This window comes from Schistocerca serialis, chromosome 4 (genome assembly GCF_023864345.2).
Source record: "Schistocerca serialis cubense isolate TAMUIC-IGC-003099 chromosome 4, iqSchSeri2.2, whole genome shotgun sequence".
Classification (NCBI taxonomy): domain Eukaryota; kingdom Metazoa; phylum Arthropoda; class Insecta; order Orthoptera; family Acrididae; genus Schistocerca; species Schistocerca serialis.
This window is the reverse complement of record NC_064641.1, coordinates 57,122,553-57,147,007: the sequence shown is the minus strand read 5'-3', so window position 1 is coordinate 57,147,007 and position 24,455 is coordinate 57,122,553. Positions and strand designations below refer to the sequence as shown.

At 42.5% G+C, this 24,455-nt stretch overlaps 1 protein-coding gene across 1 annotated transcript in view; it reads left to right on the top strand.

Annotated features, from left to right (window-relative positions):
- The window catches only part of LOC126474229 (cytochrome P450 4C1-like), a 103,959-nt gene extending 81,815 nt beyond the window's left edge, over positions 1–22,144 (top strand). Inside the window, exons 5-6 of the mRNA XM_050101694.1 lie at positions 6,128–6,328; positions 18,614–22,144. Of these exons, the coding sequence (XP_049957651.1) occupies positions 6,128–6,328; positions 18,614–19,063 (651 nt within the window). The 3' untranslated portion in view covers positions 19,064–22,144. The remainder of the gene's footprint in view (positions 1–6,127; positions 6,329–18,613) is intronic.
- Positions 22,145–24,455: the final 2,311 nt, after the last annotated feature.

The window sequence follows — 24,455 nt, the reverse complement described above, 5'->3', positions numbered from 1 at the left end:
CTAAAATTGCTCGCTCACTCAACCATTCATTACATTTGTAGTTAGTAATGATGTTTGGGAATACTTTGTTGATAAGTTCGTCTTTCGATGAGACAAAGATACAGAAATTATGAGGAAATGAAATCAATCCGCTCGATTCTTCGACAGGTACTCGACCATTACCGATAGTCAGCAATTGCTCAAAGAAATCTTCAGCAGATGTATCATTAAGCAATGCAACTCTCATGTTTGTTGTCACTTAAAGTTTCTTCACAAAGCGCCATAGATTCGATGATTTGAGGCAAGCATTTATTTCATCTGCAGCCATTGATCTTGGAACTACTGGCAGTGTTTGGCGGAATTCGCCAGACAGTAAAATCATTGCTCCTCCAAAACATCTCGAGTCATTGCGTAGATCTTTCAATGTTCGGTTAAGTGCCTCTAATGCACGTTTATGAGCCGTTGTGCATTCGTCCCAGATCTTGGATGCTGATAAAACTTCGGCCACTGCTGAGTTTTTTGTAATATTACATGTTGGTTATTCAATAGCTTGAAGATTTAACGGTAATTTTAATGCTGACTGAGCCGTACGGCATCTTTCTAACAATGTGTCTGCTATTCCGGAAGAACCAGCTGCAACCGCAATGTTGGATCTCGCACGAACAGTGGCTAAAACTACAGACATGAGGAATGTCTTGCCAGTTCCACCAGGGGCATCCAGGAAATATAAACCACTATTTCCATCATCAATTGCCTTCATTAATGTATCATAAACTTCCTTTTGTTGGGGGTTCAACAGGGGTACATTCGTTTGAACACTAAATCTAATTTGCGTTTTGTTATTCCACGCCAGATGCGTTTCTGTTATACTACGTTTTATAGCGGTCGAACGGGATAAAAAGTATCCTATGCCCGTCTCCTGGTTCTAAGCAATTTTCAGCCAAATCGGTCCAGCCGTTCTTCAGTTATAAATAGTGTAACTAACACGACTTTCTTTTATATATATAGATTAAGTATTCATTACACATTTCTGAACGCACGCGTAATATTTTTCAATCTTTTTTTAAAAAAAGTACACATAATAGTTTATTCATCCATTTTAAATAGTTTATGAACGCATGCATAAATGTCAATCATTACTTACAGATTTTGACAGCTCCGAAACTAAAGAACTTTTAGGGAAAATAACGCATTTTTCAAGTATTCGTCAATTTTTCATTATTTTTAAGATGTATTCTGCTATTCGGGGCGGAGACAAATCCAACAAATCAAAAACCATGAAAATTTTTATTCGTCAATTTTTCATTATTTTTAAGATGTATTCTGCTATTCGGGGCGGAGATAAACCCAACAAATCAAAAACCATGAAAATTGGTCCAGCAGATCTCGAGTTATAAGTGTTGTAACAAACCCGACTTTGTTTTATATATATAGATTAGAACAGTATCTGAAATAAGTGACACTTCAACACGAAAAGTAGTCTACTTCGCATATTTTCATACGCTTATGTCGAATGGTATTATGTTTTGGGGTAATTCTTCTGATTCAAAAAGGGTATTTTTGGCTCAAAAACGGGCTGTTCGAGCTATATGTGGTGTAAGTTCGAGACCTCTTGTCGACCCCTATTCAATAGTCTGGGAATTCTGACATTGCCCTCACAGTATCAATTTTCTTTAATGTCGTTTGTTGTTAGCAATATTAGCTTATTGCCAAGAGTTAGCAGCTTTCACTCAGTTAATACTAGGCAGAAATCAAATCTGCGTGTGGAATGCACTTCCTTGACTCTTGTTCAGAAAGGAGTGCAATATTCTGCTGCATCAATTTTCAATAAGCTACCACAAGAACTCAAAAATCTTAGCAGTAGCCCAAACACTTTTAAGTCGAAACTGAAGAGTTTCCTCATGGCTCACTCCTTCTATTCTGTCGAGGATCTCCTGGAAGAGCTGAAAAATTAAGCAAATTCCAGTGTTACATTGTTGATTTTCTTTATTTAAACTTACGAATTGTCACCTGAATATGTTTCTTATATTTCATTTTATCTGTTTCTACTATCGTGTTATAATTTCATGTATTGACTCGTTCCATGACCATGGAGACTTCTCCTTAACTTGGTCCCACGGAACAATAAATAAATAATAACAAATGGTGGTGGTTTGGGCTCAGTGGAATGCACGCTTCAGGGCGTATGGCTCTGAACTGTCCTCGAGGTAACCGATATGTAAAAGTTCATTGTGTCACTGTGGTGCCTGTTGCTGCTCAAATTACTGATTTAGATGCAGTATGATGCGCCAGAGTCATACGCCTAACACGATGGTCTAAGTACTGCCATGTGGCCGTCCGGAGTCCGGTCTTCTCGCGTCTGTACGTTCTCGTGCCCACCCCCCAGGAATCATGTACAGTGGCTACACTCCTGCCAAGTCTTCCTGCAATATCGCAGAAGGAATATGCAGCTTCTCGTAGCCGTCTTAAACGATCTCATTCAAGCTCAGTGAGGTGATGATAAAGGCATCTTTTTCACCTTAAAGACGTTCTTGACTATCATCAACTCACCAACACGTCCAGTCTCAAATATAACTAACGCTCACAGCCAATACAGGGCGGATTTAAAGCCAACCTGATTTGCATCCTCGTAGTGGCGCTATTAAAGCCACTCTGGCCGTGTGGGGTAGCCGCACGGTCTGGGGCGTTCTGTCACTGTTCGCGCGGCTCCTGCCGCCGGAGGTTCGATTCCTCCTTCGGGCGTGTGTGTGTGTGTGTGTGTGTGTGTGCGTGTGTGTGTGTGTGTGTGTGTGTGTGTGTGTGTGTGCGTGTGTGTGTGTGTGTTATCCTTAGCGTAAGTTAGTTTAAGTTGGACTAAGTATTGTGTAAGCTCAGGGACTGATGACCTTAGCCAGCCGCTGTGACCGAGCGGTTCTAGGCGCGACTGCTACGGTCACAGGTTCGAATCCTGCCTCGGGCGTGGATGTGTGTGATGTCCTTAGGTTAGCTGGGTTAAGTAGTTCTAAGTTTTAGGAGACAAGTCCCATAGTGCTCAGAGCCATTTGAACCATTTTTTTGATGCCCTCAGCAGTTTATCCCCATAAGATCTTACCACAAATTTCCAAATTTTCTTATGCAACTGGTACGAAATCTGAGTAGACATCATCTTTCAGATTTAGAAACACGCCTACGAACTTTCCCTTATGTCGCACAACTTCTTCTTGTCTTTGCCATTTTTTTCCGTCATTGTAGGTCTGCAATCAACAGATTACTACCGACTGATTGCTATACATTTTCTCAACTTTAAATAAACACAGTCACTGAGCAAATCCATTCCATATGGAATTGCACCTGATAAATCAAGTGTTAACCCAGTTGTCACAGATGAAATAATTTTAGCTACAAGCAATTGCCTAACTCAGAATTATTTCTGTTTAAACGGCAAGATATAAAAACAGTTGAATGGTCTGGATACGGCATTCCCCTTCAGTCCTGTCCTTGCTTAAATCTTCTTGGAGGGTTTTGAAAAACATTTCTTGGAAAATAACACACTCCCTTCCAAGGTTGGATACTGGTGTAGCGCGTCGATAAGGTGTTGTGCTTGCGAACGGGTACTACCAGACAACTTCAAACATTCCTCAAGCACCTAAATTCTAAACACAACAATAAAAAAACTCACATTGGCGTTTGGGGTTAATTGCATAAATTATTTTAATCTATCTGTGGACATCAGCGATCATTTACATACTTTCAAGATGCATAGGAAACCGCCGTCACATATATTGCAATACCTGCCAATTCCCAACTCCCGGTGACCGTAAACATGCTGCCTTCCAATCAATTATACACCATCTGATATCCATCACCATGATTGATGACAACTTGCAAATTGAATTAAATACAATCAAACGAATATCATCAAACAGTGGCTACTCTCCTGCCTTGGTGGACTCCATGACACACAGAAAACAGAGACAGGCGCATTCTTCTTCACCCGGTTCTCAATCCACCATCCCTAGAACTCAGTAAGTAATGTGGAATTCCATATTAGGAAAAGTCTCTCTGAACGTAGCCACAAAGCTTAAATCCACGAACTTTGAAACATGATTTTGTGATTACAACAGTTTTGGTCACTTTTTACGCAAAGGTAACTTTGGAAAAGAGTGTAACATGCAAAATCACTTGCAATTGTGGCAAATTTTAAATTGGCCAGTCTGGTAGGGCTATATGCATACATTTGAAGTGACAGCGTAACCGTTGGAAACTTAGGAAAGGAGACTCGGATTTTGCAGATCGCCTGCTTAAGGAAGGCTATAGCAATAAAGTGCAACATGAAGTCTTACATCACGTCCATAAATAGAGAAAGATGAACTACCTTGCAATAATGGGAATTAATAAACACATGTCTGTTTTAAATAATGAAAACAGCACATGTTACTCATTTTTCGCTGCTTTGCACAACGCGTTTCGAGAAAGTATTCGTATTTTCAAGTGCATTCGTGCATTTGTTTACACGAATGTGTTTGGTGATGTTTGGATGTTTGCTTTTCTGCCTCTCTCTTGAGCCTTTTCGAAATTATAAGGTATTGTGCCTCCGGCATTATACAGAATATCACACAGATGTAAATCATCATTTACTCTATTTCTTTACAGAACATTCTGGGGAAATACAAAAGTCACAAGGACTCAGATCAGGCTGTAGAGCTGCAGGAGCGCCCTTTGAGGTCAAACATTCCGTGACGGAAGTGGCCGTGTCCCATGGGGCGTTGTCATGAAGCAACATCCACTTGTCTGCAATATCTGATCTCACTCAATTCATCTTTCTTACTGAGCCTTTAAAGTACACCTTTGTAAAACAATGGGTTGACAATTTTTCCTGGAGGACCAGATTCTTTATGCACGACACACCTAATGTCAAAAAAGCAAATAAGCATTGGTTTGCTCTTTGATCAGTTCATTCGAGCCTTTTACGGTTGAGGAGATTTATCTGTGTGACACTCCTCACTCTGCCGCTTTGTCTGAGGATCGTACTCATAAATCCAGGATTCATCACTTGTGATCACCTGACTGAACTATTCGTTGGTAGAGCACTCGCCCGCGAAAGGCAAAGGTCCCGAGTTCAAGTCTCGGTCCGTCACACAATTTTAATCTGCCAGGAAGTTTCATATCAGCGCACACTCCGCTGTAGAGTGAAAATTTCATTCTAGAAACAACCCCCAGGCTGTGGCTAAGCCATGTCTCCGCAATATCCTTTCTTCTAGGAGTGCTAGTTCTGCAAGGTTCGCAGGAAAGCTTGTGGGAAGTTTGTAAGGTAGGAGACGAGGTACTGGCAGAATTAAAGCTGTGAGGAGGCGGCGTGAGTTGTGCTTGGGTACCTCAGTTGGTAGAGCACTTCCCCAGAAAGGCAAAGGTCCCGAGTTCGAATCTCGGTCCGGCACACGGTTTTAATCTGCCAGGGAGTTTCATATCAGCGCACACTCCGCTGTAGAGTGAAAATTTCATTCTTGAACCATTCGTGGTCACTGGCAGTCCTCTCAAGGACAGCAACACACACGTTTCTACGATTGCCCTTCTGTTCAGTTGTGAAGATTTTCGGCACTATTTTGGCACAAACCTTTATCATATGCAAGTATCCGGTCAAAATTTGATGTTCGCTGAAAGTGTGTAACATATCACCCGTCAATCTTATTGTCTTCAACGTCTTCTCGAACTTCCAAAAATGATTTGTGTCACCAGCTATAAACTTGTGCTTCCATATGCCCCATAGGCTTGTTTCAACTTTTCAAAGATCACACCCTCGGATACCTCAAGTTTAACACGAAACTTGATAGCGTAACGTTTTTCTAAACTCTGCCGTTCGATTTCGTAACACATAACAAAAACACAACTCCGATAATGGCGCTCTCAAAATCACGTAATGGTAGTACGAAGCTGAAGCTCTTGCTGAGCATCTGGAAGGGCTAAACACACAGGTCTACACAAGTAGAAAAACAGGGCGTTACCAGATCGCTCGCAGTGCTGTCAGTCTCATTACTTTTCTCACCAGTATACCCGACACAGTGAATACACTGAGCTTTTAATTTTTAACTAACTCGTGACGCCCACACCCTTACCTGTCCTATGAAGCCGATAGGACACTAACCGTGGCCTCCTTTTTTTCTTGTTTCAGATACGCACCCTCATTGTGGCCGGCGTGGAGACGACCGCAGCCTCCATGGGCTTCACGCTGGCGCTGCTCGGCCTGCACCCAGAGTGGCAGGACGCGGCGCAGAGGCAGCTGGATGACGTGTTCGGCTCTGGAGGCGACTACCTCAGGCCAGCCACTGCGGCCGACCTCTCCCAGCTCACGGTCATAGACGCTATTGTAAAGGTACGTAATAGTACAGCATCTCTGGATAGCACGCAGTTGTAGCTTTTATTTCGTTTTGCAGACATTTACTGTGATACCACGCAGGCAGCACCACGCCCTGAGCTGTCTGACAGATTTACATTGTTTTCGGTAAAATCTTAAACATGGCAGTAGTCAGCAAGTGTAGAATTACGGATATAAGGGTAGTCATACAGCGAACCAGTTGCATGTCAAACGTTTATTCAAAACTTTAGCTAGGTTTCGACAAATCTAAACCCTCATTCCCACAAACAGGATGTTTTTCAACCAGTACATCGTGCAGCAAAAAGAAACATGAAAATTACATACGATGATGATGATGATGAGGTCCCATACTCCGAGGAGCGTAGGGGACGATGCGGGAGACCCGCACCTGCCGACTAGGCAAGGTCGTAGGGGAGGTAGTTTGCCATTGCCTTCCTCCGACCGTGATGGGGACGAATGATGAGAATGAAGACAACACAACAACATCCAGTCATCTCGGGGCAGGGAAAATTCCTGATCCCGCCGGGAATCGAACCCGGGACCCCGTGCGCAGGAAGAGAGAACGCTACCGCAGACCACGAGCTGCGGACTACATGCAATGGAAATATAAAATAAAACGGCGTGTGACATATTGTGTGAAAAGAGAAATGAAGTCATATGGCTTAGTCAACAGTAAAAATGCATCGTGCACCATACACACAAACAGACAACTAATAGGCCAGAAGCAACAAGCCAGCACGAATCTTACGCCTAGGTGGAGCTCACATCAGAAGCGGTGGCATCCGCCTTACATGTCAATATAATTACACTGGAGCGCCGAGCAAACTGTAGAGAAATGCGTACTGAAATACAGAGATATGTAAACAGGCAGAATACAGCGCTGCGGTCGGCAACGCCTGCGTAAGATAACAAGTGTCTGGGGCAGTTGTTAGAACTGTTACTGCTGCTACAGCGGCAAATTATCAAGATTTAAGTGGTCTTCATCGTGGTGTTATAGTCGGCGAACGAGTTATGGGACACAGCATCTCCGAGGTAGCGATGAAGTGTGGATTTTCTCATACGACCATGTCACGAGTGTACCGTGAATATCAGGAATCCGGTAAAACATCAAATCTCCGACATCGCTGCAAAAGGGAAGAAATCCTGTGAGAATGGGGGCCTTTCTCTGCCTCGTGATGACTGGGTGTTGTGTGATGTCCTTAGGTTAGTTAGGTTTAAGTAGTTCTAAGTTCTAGGGGACTGATGACCATAGATGTTAAGTCCCATAGTGCTCAGAGCCATTTGAACCAATGGGGGCCAACGACGACTAAAGAGAATCCTTCATTGTGGCAGAAGAGCAACCCTTCCGCAAACTGCTGCAGTTTTCAGTAGTGGGCCATCACCTAGTCTCAGCTTGCAAACCATTCAACGAAACATCATCGATATGGCCTTTCTTGACCCGAAGGCCCACTCGTGTACCCTTGATGACTGCACGACACAAAGCTTTACGCCTCGCCTGGGCCCATCAACACTGACAGTGGACTGTTTATGATTGGAAACATGTTGCTTGGTAGGACTAGTCTCGTTTTGAATTGTATCGAGAGGATGGACGTGTACGGGTATGAAGACAGCCTCATGTATTCATAGACACTACATGTCAGCAGGGGACAGTTCAAGCTGGTGGAGGCTCTGTAATAGTACGGGGCGTGTGCAGTGGGAGTAAGATCAGACGGCTGACGCGTCTAGAAACGACTCCTAGAGGTAAGTATCCTGTCTGTTCACCTGCACCCATTCATGTCCACTGTGCATTCCGACGGACTTGGGCAATTCCAGCAGGGCAATGCGACACCCCACATGTCCAGAACTGCTACAGAGTGGCTCCAGGAACACTCTTCGGAGTTTAAGCACTTTCTCTGGCCACCAAACTCCCAAGACATGGCACTGAGCATATGTGTGATGCATTGCAACGTGCTGTTCAGAAGAGATCTCCACCCCATGGAATTCTTATGGATTTATGGACAGCCCTGCAGGATTCATGGTGTCAGTTCCGTCCAGCACTACTTCAGGCATTAGTAGAGTCCATACCACGGCGTGATGCGGCACTTCTGCGTGCTCTCGGGAGCCCTACACGATTTTAGGCAGGTGTACCAGTTTCTTTGGCTGTTCAGTGCACGTTAAAATAATGTTACAGAAACAGTAATGTAACAAAAATTACAAAAAAGGATATAAACCTATGCAAATTGAGAACAAAAAGTAGGATAGTGACAGATTACGTATTTGAAAAAAAAAATGTTGAAACAGCGCGGAAGAGCCATTGTAGTTGCTATGTCAATTTAGGAACAAGCTGAATCCAATCGAAAAAGTTTGTTTTTAAGCTGAAATCGATCATTGATTGAATAAAATCCCTATAACTGAAATTGTCCTTAAAAATTTGCAGTTCCTCCAGCAAGTGCAATCTAAAACCCTTCTTCTGCCTCCGCAGAAGAACCGCGTCTTCCAGATTCATAGGGGATTGTACACATGGTACGAGATATTCGTCATAAGTAGAGCTACGAACGCTACCGCCCTCTTTACCCAATATATGTTGTTTGACTCTAACTTTGAGAGTTCTTCCTGTCTGCCCTTTATAGAAGGACGATTATTAGACCTCACTTTATAGACGCTAGACTGTAGCCTTAGATTGTACATGGATCATTTTTACTTATGACGAAACCTTATGCTATATTGCCGGCCGGAGTGGCCGTGCGGTTCTAGGCGCTACAGTCTGGAGCCGCGAGACCGCTACGGTCGCAGGTTCGAATCCTGCCTCGGGCATGGATGTGTGTGATGTCCTTAGGTTAGTTAGGTTTAAGTAGTTCTAAGTTCTAGGGGACTGATGACATCAGAAGTTAGGTCCCATAGTGCTCAGAGCCATTTGAACCTTATGCTATAACATTTATGTGGATCATTTTACCGTTGACTAAGCCTTGTGACTTCGTTCCTCTTTTCACACATTGTGTAACACGTAAGTTTATTTTATATAATTTTGATGTTTCCGTTACCAGCAAACCTTAAAGTTTTTACATATTTGCCCTGATCCTTAATTCTTTTCCAAATATCTCCTTGGTTTATTTTAGTGCATGCTCTACGTTCCGACTGAATAACGTAGTAGATGGCTTACAGCCCTGGCTTACTCCCTTCGTATTATTGCCTTCATTCCATGTGCTTGTACCACTACGACTACAATCCGTTTTACGTACTAGTTCTGGGCGTCTCTTTGCTTCCTGTTTTATTTCATTTCTTCTGTAAGTTTTAGAGTTTCAGGAGACGATAATCCCGTCGACACAAGTTGTTTTGACTGACTATCCACTTTACAATTTAAAGATAATATTAATAAGCAAAAGAGTACAAGTCGATAAGTTTGGTACGTCTAAAGTTGCCAAATTCTACAACCTAATAACGGACTCCAATGATAACTGAAAAAAATTTACCCCTATCAGCTGTAATTTTACTAAGCAAAAGACATGCACAATTAGCTTAGTGTAAAATATTTTATTAATTTTCCCGTCTTTTTAAAGAAACACATAGGCGTTTAACTCACTTATGAGGACAATTAGACATTACTACGTGATGGTAATTGTATTAGTCCAATCAAACAACGTCGAATGTCGACTGTTAACGATAGAAGGCTATCGTCTACACGTAACTGCCATCTGTTCGAGCAGCAGTTAGAACAGTTGTTTAAATAAAGCAACTTTTCAAACTTCAAATTATTATTTACTGATACATAGACTGTCTTATTTAAGTTACTCTGACAATAGACTTAGACTACAGTTTAAATGAGGCATCTCCACTGTTTAATAACAAATAAGTAGTGTGATTTACAGTATCGTAGTATTAGCATTTGTAGTAATTTCGATTATCCGTGGGTGACTTTTACAAGAATTGATATTAAAATTTAAGACCAGCAAAAATAACGTGATTCATGGATACAGACATTACCTACTTACAGTGCTAGTTTGGCATGGATGGGACATATAGTCTGCTGTGTCCTTTTAGTATGATCTTCACCAGTATTTGCCTGAAGTAATTTAGGAAATCCATGAAAATCCTAAATAAGGACGGCCAAATGAAAGATGTAGCCTCTACCTTCCCGCATACAAGGTCAGTCTGCTTAAAACAGTGTTACCTCACTCGCCTTATGCCTATACACATGCGTTTTTTCAAAGAAGTTGTTTAATAATATTGTAAGCCTGTATGAACCGCAACATAATTTCCTATAACCTCACTCTCAGACCAGAGGTGACGCGGAATTTTTGGCCACTCGTTTCTTAGTACACGAGCGGCTGTGTACAGAAGTGAAACGACGACGGGGTCACACTGAGATTTATCAAGTCTCTGTCACTGGAGACAGTACAGAATGTCTGGGATGTTAGAATGCGTACAACACTACCAGCTACTACTGAACTGGCAACCACCGACAATGTTACTCCTGTGAATGTATACTTATTTGATCATGATCGTGCGTAATGGAAAGGTATCCGACTGATTTTGTTTCTCTGAAGATTTCTACTGAAAGGGAGTAATAGCAGAACAAACGGGAATCGAACCAGTGATCCATTAGTTATCAGATAAACTGTAATTACTTGAAAAGAAATGGTCGCCAGCCTAATTAGGCAAAGTTGTACCAAATACTATCTCTGTTAATGAAAAAGTTTACTATTGGGATTGACCATACTTGGTACTGAGATTATGTTTTGTAGATAAGATACTAAGCGCTGCCGCAATTTATCAAGCAAGGTAGAATTAGTTGGGCATGAACGACACAGAAGGAATATTAACCTTTTTTGCAGCAACTGGCTCTCAATAACACTTACTTTCTGTATATTAAGGAAGAAAGCATCTTATTATTATAGATAAATCATTAGTAATTGTGGAGCAACATAAGTTTGGACAAGAGGTTCTTTTATCAGCTTAATTATTGGAAAAAAGTCCTTGAAATGGCTGTCAGATAATTATATTCTCTATTCCTGTTACTATTTGCATTCTGAAGGCGCATTTGCTTCCTTATCTAGTTAGCTCAAATAGAACATGTGGTACCTGGATCTAGTATAGTTGAGCCCGTTTCTCATTACAGCACACAAAAGTCAGATAGCTGACATGTGCACTTCATTAATGCTGTAATTGTAATATGAAACTTACATCTGGCTCAACAATTAGCAATGAGGACCAGAAACTAATGAGCCCCAGGATTTACATCAAAGCTGAGTATTTTATTAACAATACAATATGAGAAAAAAACACCTGTACATCTGCACAATAATTAATTCTTATGTTGGCCCCTCAAAGTCTACTAGGCAGTATCTATTCATGACCACCGCCGTTTTTGCATGCAACAGTAATACTGTACAGAGATTTCAACAAGATCAATTTTTAGCTGAATATTATAAATTTATCTAGGGAGCTGAACTATGCTGAAACTTTAATTATTTTTGTATGAAAAATACGTGGAGTCCTTTAAGAATCATGCTCAGTGAATAATAATGAAATCTGCTACTCCACAGAGTTTATTAACTGTAGTGAAAGTTTAATGAAATGGCTTTTCAGCTCAATAAAATAGGATAATCGGGAATATGGTAGCACTTGGTATACGACCCTGTCTAGGTAAACGACTAATGATAAAATATGGCTGATAAACACAAAGGTATAGGGCACAAACTTAAAATTGAAAAAGAAACCGCATAAATAGACCATACAATTATCCAATACTCAACTGGAGATGAACATAATGGCAAATTCGGTCTTCTTTACCGTCCATAAAAGGCGGCAAAAGTATCTGTGGCTCTTGCTGTTTAACTAGCTCTGGATATTCTCTTTTTAGCAAGAGTATGCCATGAATAATAAGCCAAATTACATCCACATCTGAAGCTGTATTATACGCTCTATGATCAAACGTATCCGGACACCCCCCTATCACATACGTTTCTCATATTAGGTGCACTGTGCTGCCACCTGCTGCCAGATATTCCATATCAGCGACCTCAGTAGTCATTAGACATAGTGAGAGAGCGGAATGGGGCGCCCCGCGGATCTCACGGACTTCGAACGTGGTCAGATGATAGGGCGTCACTTGTGTCTTGTGTCTGTACGTGAGATTTTCACACTCCTCAACATGCCTAGGTCCACTGTTTCCGATGTGATAAAGAGGTGGAAACGTGAAGGGACACGTACAGCACAAAAGCGTACAGGCCGACCTCGTCTGTTGACTGACAGAGACCGTCGACAGTTGAAGACGGTCTTAATTTGTAATAGGCAGACATCTATCCTGAACATCACACAGGAATCCCAGACTGCATCAGGATCTGCTGCAAGTACTATGACAGGCAGGAGGTGAGAAAACTTGCATTTCACGTTCGAGCGGCTGCTCATAAGCCAAACATCACGCCAGGAAATACCAAACGACGCCTCGCTTGGTGGAGCGTAAACATTGGACGACTGAGCAGTGGAAAAACGTTGCGTGGAGTGACGAATCGCGGTACATAATGAGACGATCCAATGGCAGGGTGTGGGTATGGTGAATGCCCGGTGAACATCTGCCAGCGTGTGTAGTGCCAACAGTGAAATTCGGAGGCGGTGGTGTTATGGTGTGGTCGTGTTTTTCATGGACTGGGCTTGCACTCCTTGTTTTTTTTTTGAAGTGGCACTATCACAGCACAGGCCTACATTGTTGTTTTAAGCACCTTCTTGCTTCCCATTGTTGAAGAGCAATTCTAGGATGTCGATTGGCTCTTTCAACACGATCGAGCACCTGTTCATAATGCCAATGGTGGAGTGGTTACACGATGATAACATCCCTGTAATAAACTGGCCTGCACAGAGGGCTGATCTGAATCCTATAGGACACCTTTGGGATATTTTTGAGCGCCGACTTCGTTCCAGGCCTCACTGACCGACATCGATATCTCTCCTCAGTGTAGCACTCCGTGAAGAATCGGTTACAATTCCCCAAGAAACGTTCCACCACCTGACTGACCGTATGCCTACGAGAGTGGAAGCTTTCATTAAAGCTAAGGGTAGGGCAACATCATATTGAATTCCAGCATTATCGATGGAGGGTGCCACGAACTTGTAAGTTATTTTCAGCTAGGTGTCCGGATACTTTTGATCTCATAGTGTATAATCTTGCAGTTCTTCTTGCCTTGTTCAGTTCAAGAGATGGGAATACTTTACCTGCTAGCCACCGACTGACTCTTATCACAAAGGAACTTTGCAATTCGACCGCCAAGTCCACCTTTTCTGTTCCTGCCAAGCCAGTGTCTTTGCAGAGGGGCTTCCCTCCCTGTTCTACATGATTACGAAGCGACAGCTCTATTCATGAGCCAGTATGGCAAGTAAAGATTCAACATTTCCATTCTTTTACACCATATTACTTTTGAAAATACATCCTTAGATTATTACGGTTACATAAATGGTCATAAATAACGAATAAAACATTTACACATATGTTACACGAACCAGCTTGGTGATACAGAAGTCACATTGTGGAAAAAAACAGAGAAGTTATATAAGTTATATAGGCCGTATCGTTAATAGTATTAAAGATGCACATGGTGATGAAAGGAAGTGAGATTCTGGCTTGGCTTCCTGTTCTGTTTTTTATTGCTTCTTCGTGTGTCTGCAATAAAAATGCAGAAGAGCACAGACGGTAGTTTATAAAAACACAGATGAGGCCTACTACAATCTCAAGTTAATCAAAAAGTGTCCACCATAGCCAATAACCTTGTCAAGAGTCGGGAATACACACCAACTACAGATCACGGACCATGGAAGTGTCAGATTCTATTGCTCCAATCGGATCCTTAGGTTCAAGTACTCGCTGCAAAGAAAGTCACGTATAAACACAAGTACATGTAGACAAATGTACGATGGAAACCAATAGCCCTAGTTCAGAGGTACGTTCAGGCAAGCAAGGTGTTCTTGGTGTACAAGCTAAACTAAAGATAATGCTCACCTACGTAGAATTTGCTGCTGGCTCTTCGTCATCCGAGGCTGCTCGATCTGGAACTCTTGCCAGTGTGGAACTCTGCTGCTGCTGCTCTGTGGAACTCTGCCTTGCTTGACGTTGCAGGTCTTCTATGTACAGCATCTTGAGCTGTTTGCTTATATATGGGACATGACTGCATCGCTTTTCACCTCTAATTCCCAATCAGCGGTTTTTTGACTCGTATGACCTCTTAATGTACTGACGAAAGCGGCTTGCACTGTTAACGGCTTACAACTAATATTCATATTTACATAATTCTTCTTTTCTCGGCTGGCAACCTTTCACTATTAGATCATTACAATATTGTCAAAGTATAGTTCTGCACCGTTCATTCATTTCTGATCCCCAGTCACACGCTACACACACTATACGCACGTTGTTTCATAATGTGACACTACACACGCCGTTAGTCGATGTCAAGGCTATAGCGACTGTGTTTGGTTTCCTTTCTGTATTCTTCAACTTCTTATTTGCTAGTCTGAAAGACTGAGTGAGCATGCCTCTATTAACAGTGAGATGTTGAGTTTAGAAAGAAAACAAAGTTTTAGTGTCATACGTTGCTTAGCTTTGGGACTAAGTTCTTCCAGAAAAGATAAAAAAGAAGGAAAAATATAGTGTGAAAGTGTTCTGTGAAATGATGGATGTTTTGTAGTATTTATTTGTCCTACTTTTTTTTACCAAGCAGCTACTCCATGTAAGATACGTAATCCTTCGCTGCATAGTATGATAGAATGTTTTGCTTAATAGGTAATTTTTATGAAATATGACTAAATTGTGAAGGTACTTCTGACTGCCTTTTTAAATAAATTTGTTTTAGTAATTTCTTTGATTTCTTGGTTCGAAATGGTATTTTGAGTCTTATTTACTTTTTTATGGTAAATGTAAATTCAGTCCAAATCTTGCAGAACTTGTATCATAGACAGTAATGATCAATGTTACTTTTGATGTGCATGACTGATTGGCAAACGTACTCACATGGTGTATTCAAAATTCCCAGTGTTTTGAAACATATGTTTGCAATGAGCTCGATTAAAAGTTTTTGTTCAGATTTTGCACCCTAGTGCTCAAGAAAATTATTCCAAAACTAAGAAGCGAGTGTACATATGAAGAGTATGTAACTAAACAACATTGGCCATCACACACTGATGACAGGACTCTAAGGACAAAACATGCTGATCACATTAAATTTGCGAGGACAATATCTTTCTATCTTCACATCACTTAAACTAAAAATCAATATGCATTGCCACAAATTTTGTGTTTGTTATGCGGTCTATAGAGATGCAATCAACATTTAATTTAAAAATGTAATTTTCTCCTGTTCAAACCTACAAGTGTGTTACAAGACTAATTCATGCCTCAGTGTACTAATCACAATATGCAGTGTTTGAACGAAAATATGGAAACATCACGAACATGTATGCTTCAACATAAACAAAGATGCTGTAGCATAATCTAGATTGTGACATTTACGACCAAGTGATATGTGGAGCCAATTCCTTGCAACTCAAATCTTAACAGAAACACCCAGCCAACCCAACATTAATTGCTGCTACAGTAGTGACAACTCAGACAATGAACACCCAAGACAGAACCACGTTAGGAAAGACGGGAACAGGTGCGTTCTGCTGAGCTCTGATTGTCACGTAGCAAAATTCCCTAATCTGTCGGTGCTGCGGACATACATTACCAATCTGTCTTCTTAACTGCAAGGACACAATCTGGCTGGCATACCGGAGGCAATGCCTGGTTGCTTCGGCGTCCCGTGGTGGTGATGATAATGTCGCGAGTATAGCCCGAAACAAATTATCCTGGTCTGGTTGTTCCAGACTAAACACTCCCTAGCAACACAAATGCGTCTCTGATGGAGACGAAGAAGGCTCGCTACACAATCACAGACAGTACAGTGATTGTTGATTTTAACAAGCGAAGTCACACGGTAACTCTGATAGTCAACTTTAGCCAAAACTGTTCAAGACGGACAACATAGGCCGCTTGTACGCAGAACGCTCAATTGCCAACTGTACTTGGAAAGTTACGTTGAAGTCGGAACATCAGCAAATTCGTCAAACAGTTACAATTAAATGAGAGTATATTAGACAGCCAACGGAAGGCAGGTTGTCCAGAGCAGCGAGAGCTCAGTCTTGTAACCTACTCTGACCAAAAGGCGAGAGGCGACCTTCTCAAGAGCACCCGTACAAGCCGAACACAGAACATTCCCGCCCCCATGACAGTGGCCATGGTTAAAACGTTCCAATCAGCAAATCGAAAACCAGCGGAAAATTCCACTCTGTTGCCGAAGCGCTACTATTCCACCAATGGAGATACTTAGCGCCAATTTCTGCGCCGATTTTGCTACGTCACGGAGCTATCCCCTGAGCAAGCCAATCACAGTTATGATTTTGCAGAAAACGCGGGAATTTGCCCGCCAAGACTGTCTGGTAACACAAGTCATTCCCACACCTTGCTGGTAGCCCGTCAGAAAGTGTTTTTACTAAGTTTCTGCGAAGTAATGGAATCTGTAGCCCCAGCCGTGCTCCTTCATGCCCCTGTGGGCGTGTCGCCCCCGCTCTTATGACAATGTCAGCGTCTGGACAGCATCCACTCGACTCCCTCACACCCGCCGGCAGAACCCTTTCAAGATCAGCAGTACCAGCCTGTCACCGGACCACCCGGGTGACGAGAGACGCTACATGGGAAGTCCGCGTGTGAAGGAACAGCAACTTTTCTCTGTGTGCATTTAGAGAGGAAAATATTCATATCTTCTGAGTTCTCAATACAACCCTTGTAATGACCATACTCGGCTGTCTTCCCCAAATCGAATTACTCAGAGTAAGATATAAATATGAGAGGGGGCTTATGCCACGTCTCAAAGTGTAATTTTCTCCTGCTCAAATCTACAAGTGTGTTGCAAGACTAATTCATACATCAGTGTACTAATCACAACATGCAGTGTTTGAACGAAAACATGGAAACACCACGAAAATGTATGCTTCAGCATAAACGAAGATGCTGTAGAGGCCTACTGACTAAACTGCTGAATTTCAGTATGAAAAGCACCTATGCAATGTGCTCAACATACTGCAATTGTCAGTCGTGGTCAGAACAGTGTTATGTGTAGCTGTGAGTCAGTTATATCAAAGCTAACTGAATTCGAGGGTGGGGTAATTGTTGATGCTTTCATGGTAAGTGCACCCAAAACCCAGGGAGCCGAAATGTTTGCTGTTTCAGGAGATAACTTACGGAAAATTTAAACTGTGTACAGGGAAAGCAGAAAACCCTGATCCACTATGTCATAATGTGGACGAAAGTGTGGGTTGAGTGATCGTGACAGACTGTCATTGAAGAATAGTAGTGGGATAACAGCTGCGAAAGTCACTGCAGAGTGGAACATCACACTGGCTAACCCTGTCAGTGCCAAAACAACATGGAGGAAGCTCCACAAGCAGGGAATTGTAGAGTGAGCTGGAGTTCCAAAACCACTCATCAGTGATGCAGATACCCTTAATAGGAAAACGTGGGGCCAAACCTATAAAATCTGGACTATGGGGTGCTGGAAGAAAATAATTTGGTCGGATGGGTCTTGTTTCACGCTGTTTAAACGTTTCTGGCCAAGTATACATCTCAGAAGTGAAACGTTTCTGGGGTTTAGTGATGGTTTGGGCAGCTGTATTGTGGTATACAATGGGCTTCACGGCTACTCTGCAAGGTCGCATTATTGCCACGTGTTATGTGACCACTTTGGCATATCAGGTCCATCCTATGGCAGAACGCTTGTTCCTCAAAGGTGAAGTGTTGTACCAAGGCTGTAGGGCCTCTGTTCACGAAGCTGGCATCGTTCAGCACTGGTTTCGTGAGCACGAGGATTAATGGTAACATCCCACCTGGCCAGCACAGTCACCAGATCTCAATGTTATCGAGCCTTTGTGAACTGCTTTGAAGAGGAGGGTGTATGGTCACTATCCACCTCCATCATCATTACCTGAACTGGCCCCTATTTTACAGGAAGAGTGGTATATGATGCCCTCGGAAACCATAAAGGACCTGTATTGATCCATTCTGAGACAACTACAAGATGTTTCCCTACATCGTATAAGCCATAGTAGTGCCCAGGTTCTGTACATGTGTAGCACTGATGTAGTTTCGACAAATGAGTTACACGAATAAGATCAATTTTGGGATACATATTGTATGCTGGACTTCAGCGTCCCATGCAAGATCTGTTCAGGAGATTCCTTACAACACGATACGATTCACATGTGCGTGTACGGCTGTTGCAGGAGTCGCTGCGGCTGTTTCCGACAGCCCCCAACATTCCGCACCTGGTGACCGAGGACACGCCGCTGTGCGAAGGCCGGCACGTGGCGCCGAGGGGCTGCTGCGTGCTCGTGTCGTTCCTGCTGATGCACCGCCGGCCGGACCTGTTCCCTGAGCCCGACCTGTTCGACCCCGGCCGCTTCCTGCCCGGAGGCAGCGCCACCTGCAGGCAGCCGGGCAGCTACCTGCCGTTTGGCACAGGACCTCGCAAGTGCGTGGGCGCGCGCTTCGCCGACCTGGAGATGCGGGTTGCGCTGGCTGCAGTGCTGCGCAGGTTCCGCATCCGACCCGGCTCCACCAGGGAGCAGCTGGAGCAGATTCCTTACTCCGTCACAGCACACCCACTCACCGGCTATCGTGTTTCTTTTGTTCCATGGGATAATGTACCAGTAGCTTCCCAGCTTGCCGTCTAAAACTGAACGTATGGACAGGATGAGTATGAAGAACCCTTGCATTTCCTGAACTGTTCAAAATACCGAAACGAGGTTTCGCCAAATTAGAGTACGAAGAGGGATTGTAATGCTATATAGTCGTGTATGTTCCCTAACCGTTTACAAAAAATGGTTCAAATGGCTCTGAGCACTATGGGACTTAACTGCTGCGGTCATCAGTCCCCTAGAACTTAGAACTACTTAAACCTAACTAACCTAAGGACATCACACACATCCATGTGGACCTACAGATAGTCTAGAGGGTGATAACATCATCCAGAGATCGGTAAAATCATTTGTTATTGGTTTTTCCGACTTAAGCTCACTGCAATTTGATGAAAGAGAATTTTACTCCAGACGCGTTTCACTCTTATTTATAAAACATCTTCTGTGTTCATTCTGCAAGTTGGATACATATGTTTGTACATTTTTAGTTGCTTTACATTAAAAACAGCGTTTTGTTTATAAAATTACAGTGGAAATTACTTACGGTGTTCCAGCCTCTTCTTTACACATTCTCCAAATAACTGCTTACTCCCTTTCATTAGCAGCAGTTGATATCGAAAGACTACGTTTCACATGCACACTCGGCAATTTTTTCCCTTTGCACTTTTTCTTGTGCTGAGTGAGAACACACATAACTTCAGTTCGATCTGCAAAATAACACACATACAGAATGTGTAAATAACAGGCTGCAACACCGTAAGTAATTTGCGCTCCAACTTTATAGACAAAACCCTGTTTTTAATCTAAAGCAACGAAAAATATACAAACTTATATATCCAATTTGCAGAATAAGCACAGAAGATGTTTTATAAATACAAGCGAAACGCGTCTGGTGTAAAATTCTCTTCAGTTAAATTTCAATAAGCTTAAGGCGGGCCGGCCGAAGTGGCCGCGCGGTTCTGGCGCTGCAGCCTGGAACCGCGAGACCGATACGGTCGCAGGTTCGACTCCTGCCTCGGGCATGGATGTGTGTGATGTCTTTAGGTTAGTTAGGTTTAACTAGTTCTAAGTTCTAGGGGACTAATGACCTCAGCAGTTGAGTCCCACAGTGCTCAGAGCCATTTGAACCATTTTGAAGCTTAAGGCGGAAAAATCAATAACAACTGATTTTAACAGCTGCTGCGGAAAATGGCCACTCAAACAAATACATTAGTGTTCGTGAATGTAACTCACTTTTGCGTCGAGTCAGATTACAGCAACGTGCCACTCCTCTTCTGCTCAGCACCTGCGATTTGACTACACTCCATAGGTGCACAGCATGCTACATAACATTCTTCATTTTACGAACACACTTGCACATATTTTTAAAGCGCTTTATCCAAAGTACTCACCTACACTTCACACAGCTGCATACACATTTATTTACTAGTGGTCACAGCAGACTATTGACTGACCATTACTGTAGTTATAAGCCCAGAATATTCTGTGATATGTATGAAAGGTTCTATTTTTTATTACGAAAATCTTAATGTCTAATTCAGACCCGACCCTGTTGGACACACTTTCTCTGTGTGATCATATTACGAACATATTTCACATTGTCGATCTGCCAGTATCACATTGGTGCTTGTATATATCTCTCACTTTGTATTTTATCAGACATTATAAAAGTGCACTTTTGTGAAATAAGTCAGATGCTTTACAATATTGGAAACCACATTAAAATACTTAACAGTAACGTCACCGTGCCTGTATGCTACAGCTGTCTACCTGCAACACATATGTGCTCACGATCTCTTACCTTCATCGCTAGAGCATAGTCAAAGAAAAAGCAAAAAATGCGGCGTCGATGCCCCACTGCACTCATCAATGCAAGCGCATAACTATAAATATTCAAGGACAATGCTACATTCGAACAACTGTGTGCTTAGTTTCATAGTTACTGTATGAACTGAAATATTGAAGTAACCAGTTTTTTAAAATCAAACAATACACTTTCTTAGTGCTTTTCAAAAGCTTTTTGTAAGATGAATAATTACAACCATAGTAAAAATAATAATTGTTATTTTTTATTTTAACAACAGAGATAGCATCATTGTAGGAGTTGCCCAGGTTACATCCAGCTTCCTCAGGAGTATCTCTGGTAACTCAGAGTTTTACAGTACTTCACACAATATTTTACGCTATTTCTGAACAATAATATTTATTTGACTGTGTTTAGTAAATCCTAGGAAACAGATGAGTGCTCTTCAGATTATGTAGCGTTGATAGTAGAGCACAAAGGATAATGATATGATCAGGTTTCACATTCCAAATTCCACCGAACTCGAAAGTCAGATCCTCGTATTTCAGTTTATTCTGAGCCACCTAAACGTTATAGATTCAGTCACCTAGACTAAGATGTTGATTGACAGGCATGACCTTTCATCTGGCTATCATGCTACGTCAGGCTTGTTAGTCACAACCATTCGGTCCATATGTACTTGTTGCTTGCACAGGGCAGAATTCCATCGTCTGCTCAACACCACTTTATGTTTGTGGTCATAACATTTGTCAGAAAGCTGTGGTACTCTTAGAGCTCTGCATGTTCACCAATGGCAGTATGACCACATCTCATTGTTCTTCTTGAAATCATTCTCCGCCAAGATGGAGAAGCCTGGTAAGCCGCTTTTGTGAAGTAAACATTTCGCATCTTGCAGTACATGAAGATGGTGCCTTGCACAACAGCCTTGCTTGGTGGTGTTTACAATGCTGTAGAGGATTCTGAGCACTTTGCATCTCAATTTAGCACATTTGTCAGATTATTTTCTGAAGAATTTCATTGTCTTGACATCACAGTACTTGTCTTTTCAAAATGTTTCGAAAATTGTTAAAATAAAACACATCATTCCTTTAAAAATACCTCTTATTTGCATCAATGCCTTGGTTGACACTTGAGTTACGAGTATCCACCATAAACTATTATGGCATACCCTATGCATATTATCTTTTGATAATTTATTTGTAAATCTTGAGCCGGCCGGAGTGGCCGTGCGGTTCTAGGCGCTACAGTCTGGAACCGAGCGACCGCTACGGTCGCAGGTTGGAATCCTGCCTCGGGCATGGATGTGTGTGATGTCCTTAGGTTAGTTAGGATTAATTAGTTCTAAGTTCTAGGCGACTGATGACCTCAGAAGTTAAGTCGCATAGTGCTCAGAACCATTTGAACCATTTTTTTAATTCTTGAACAACATTTCGTTGTACATTATATTAAGGTTTTTATCATAATGTAATAAACAGATCATTAACAATTTTTGTAATCTATCACAATATATCCTTTCAGGTCCTATGAACATAATACACATCTTACGTTTCAATACGAAATTAATCACATCAACCACCCTCTAGACCTGAGTATCTACTGGAGGAGGCAGACATGGTTCAAACTATTACACACACACACACACACACACACACACACAGTTATGGACAAGTCCCCGATTCGGATCTTTGGCGCGGGACTACCAGTCGTAGAGGTCACCATGATCGAATAACCAACGAAAGGATAATATTCTACGAGTCGGTGCATGGACTGTCAGAAGTCTGAACGTGGTAGGAAAGCTAGAAAATCTGAAAAGGGAAATGCTAATGTTCTATCTAGGTATACTTTTGGTTAGTGAAGTGAAATGAAAGGAAGTCAAAGATTTCTGGTCCTTTAATCTTCATTTGTCAGTAGGGAGATCATCATGACACTTTTTCAATTACAGGCCACATGTGTGTCTTTAATGCAGTGGTTTCCATTGCCTTCTGCATCATCATGTCGTTGATTGTTGCTGATTCTTCCACTTTTGGGTGCCGTTTTCCAACCGAAGGGCAAGAGAGTGCCCTGAGCATCTGTCCTCCAGGGTGCACAGTGAAACAGAGGTAGCATTAACAAGTGTTTCTACCCAGGAGAATGTACAGCATCACAAATTTCCTCTAGGCCGTCAGGGCATGTGCAAATGCTACCGGTTGTGCAATGCGCTGATGCCAACAGGGCCCCCACATGGAAATGGGTGACATATTCTCAGAGGATCTGGCGTTCAGCTGGCTATGCATCGATGGGCATACTTGTGGTCCCCATTTTGTGCACTTTGGTGTGGCACCCAGCACTAGACGTTCGATGCCAAGCAGCAATGGCCCCAGTCACCAGCTTGAAAACGACCACGTGGTACTGACGACGTCTAGTTGACTAGGAAGCCACGAGGGCATTTCTCCCATAAGGGAATGTAGGCAGCGTGAAGTCCATCAACCGAAGTCCCTCAGGGAGCATATGCTGGCCTCACACCAGCTTATTGCAGTGGTGAAGTTTCCAAGTTCAGCAGCTTTACGCCACGACTGTGGCATGCCTTGAGCTGGAACTTGACAAGTTGATAAGTAGACAGCCAGCCAGCATACCTTCATCACCAAAGGGTTAGTCGCAGTTTCTCTGAAACTCAGCAGAGCATCGTTCTCTCCAATTCAAGATGCAGACAGAATGGCGGCAGACTTTAATACTCTGAGCATCTAGGCTCGATTATTTATGCACTCACTGCAACGCTTTTGATGTACTGTGGGATTGAGTGAGGGGGGGGGGGGGATGAGTGCATCTTTCCACATTTCCCGGCTTGCTCCTGACTCCACATCAAGCGTTGGTTCTTGGTGCAGTCATACTTACAACATGTGACCTTTTGGTTGCACACAGGTGCTCAGAGTTATAAGATGTTACTTCTCTCTTGGTCGCACTGTGTTGCAGCCCTAGCTGTGCTACGCTCTTCCCATGACCCCAGTGACACAAACATGTCTGGCTGAGGTGTTTGACGTAATGTCATAACTACTGCCCAGTGGCCTCGTTGATTAGTGGACTGGCTGTACTGCCTGGTAATGACAGAAGTAAAGCTACTTGATTGAGGGATAGTGACTCCAGTCACAAGAAACAATAACAGCCGTGAGAGCTATGGGCTGATCACGTACGCCTCCATATACACATCCAGTGATGCCTATCACCTGAGGATGGTACCGTAGGCATTTATTTAAAAGTTGTCATAATTTTTAAAACAATTAAAAATCCAAAGTGAGACCATACAACATCAATTTTTAAAACAGATACGCCGTATGACTTTCAAACACACTACTGACTGGGCTTCTTTTATATAGGAGTCTTCCTCGCGCCCAAAGTGAGAGAGGCGGGGAAAAAATGGGCAGAGGTCGCAACCCGAGGCACCATGTCCCATTCGTACTCTCCAGGAACCACGGAAAGCATAGGGAACGTGGAGTAGAACTCCAATGAGTATAAATGATTCACTTATTTATTTTTAAATTAACAGCAATAACACTGAGAATAACAGGAAACCGGAGTCGCAAGCGGAAGGGAGCAGCAAGACATCCGACTTATTGATACTATGGATGTATAATTCTTCCAAGAAGAACA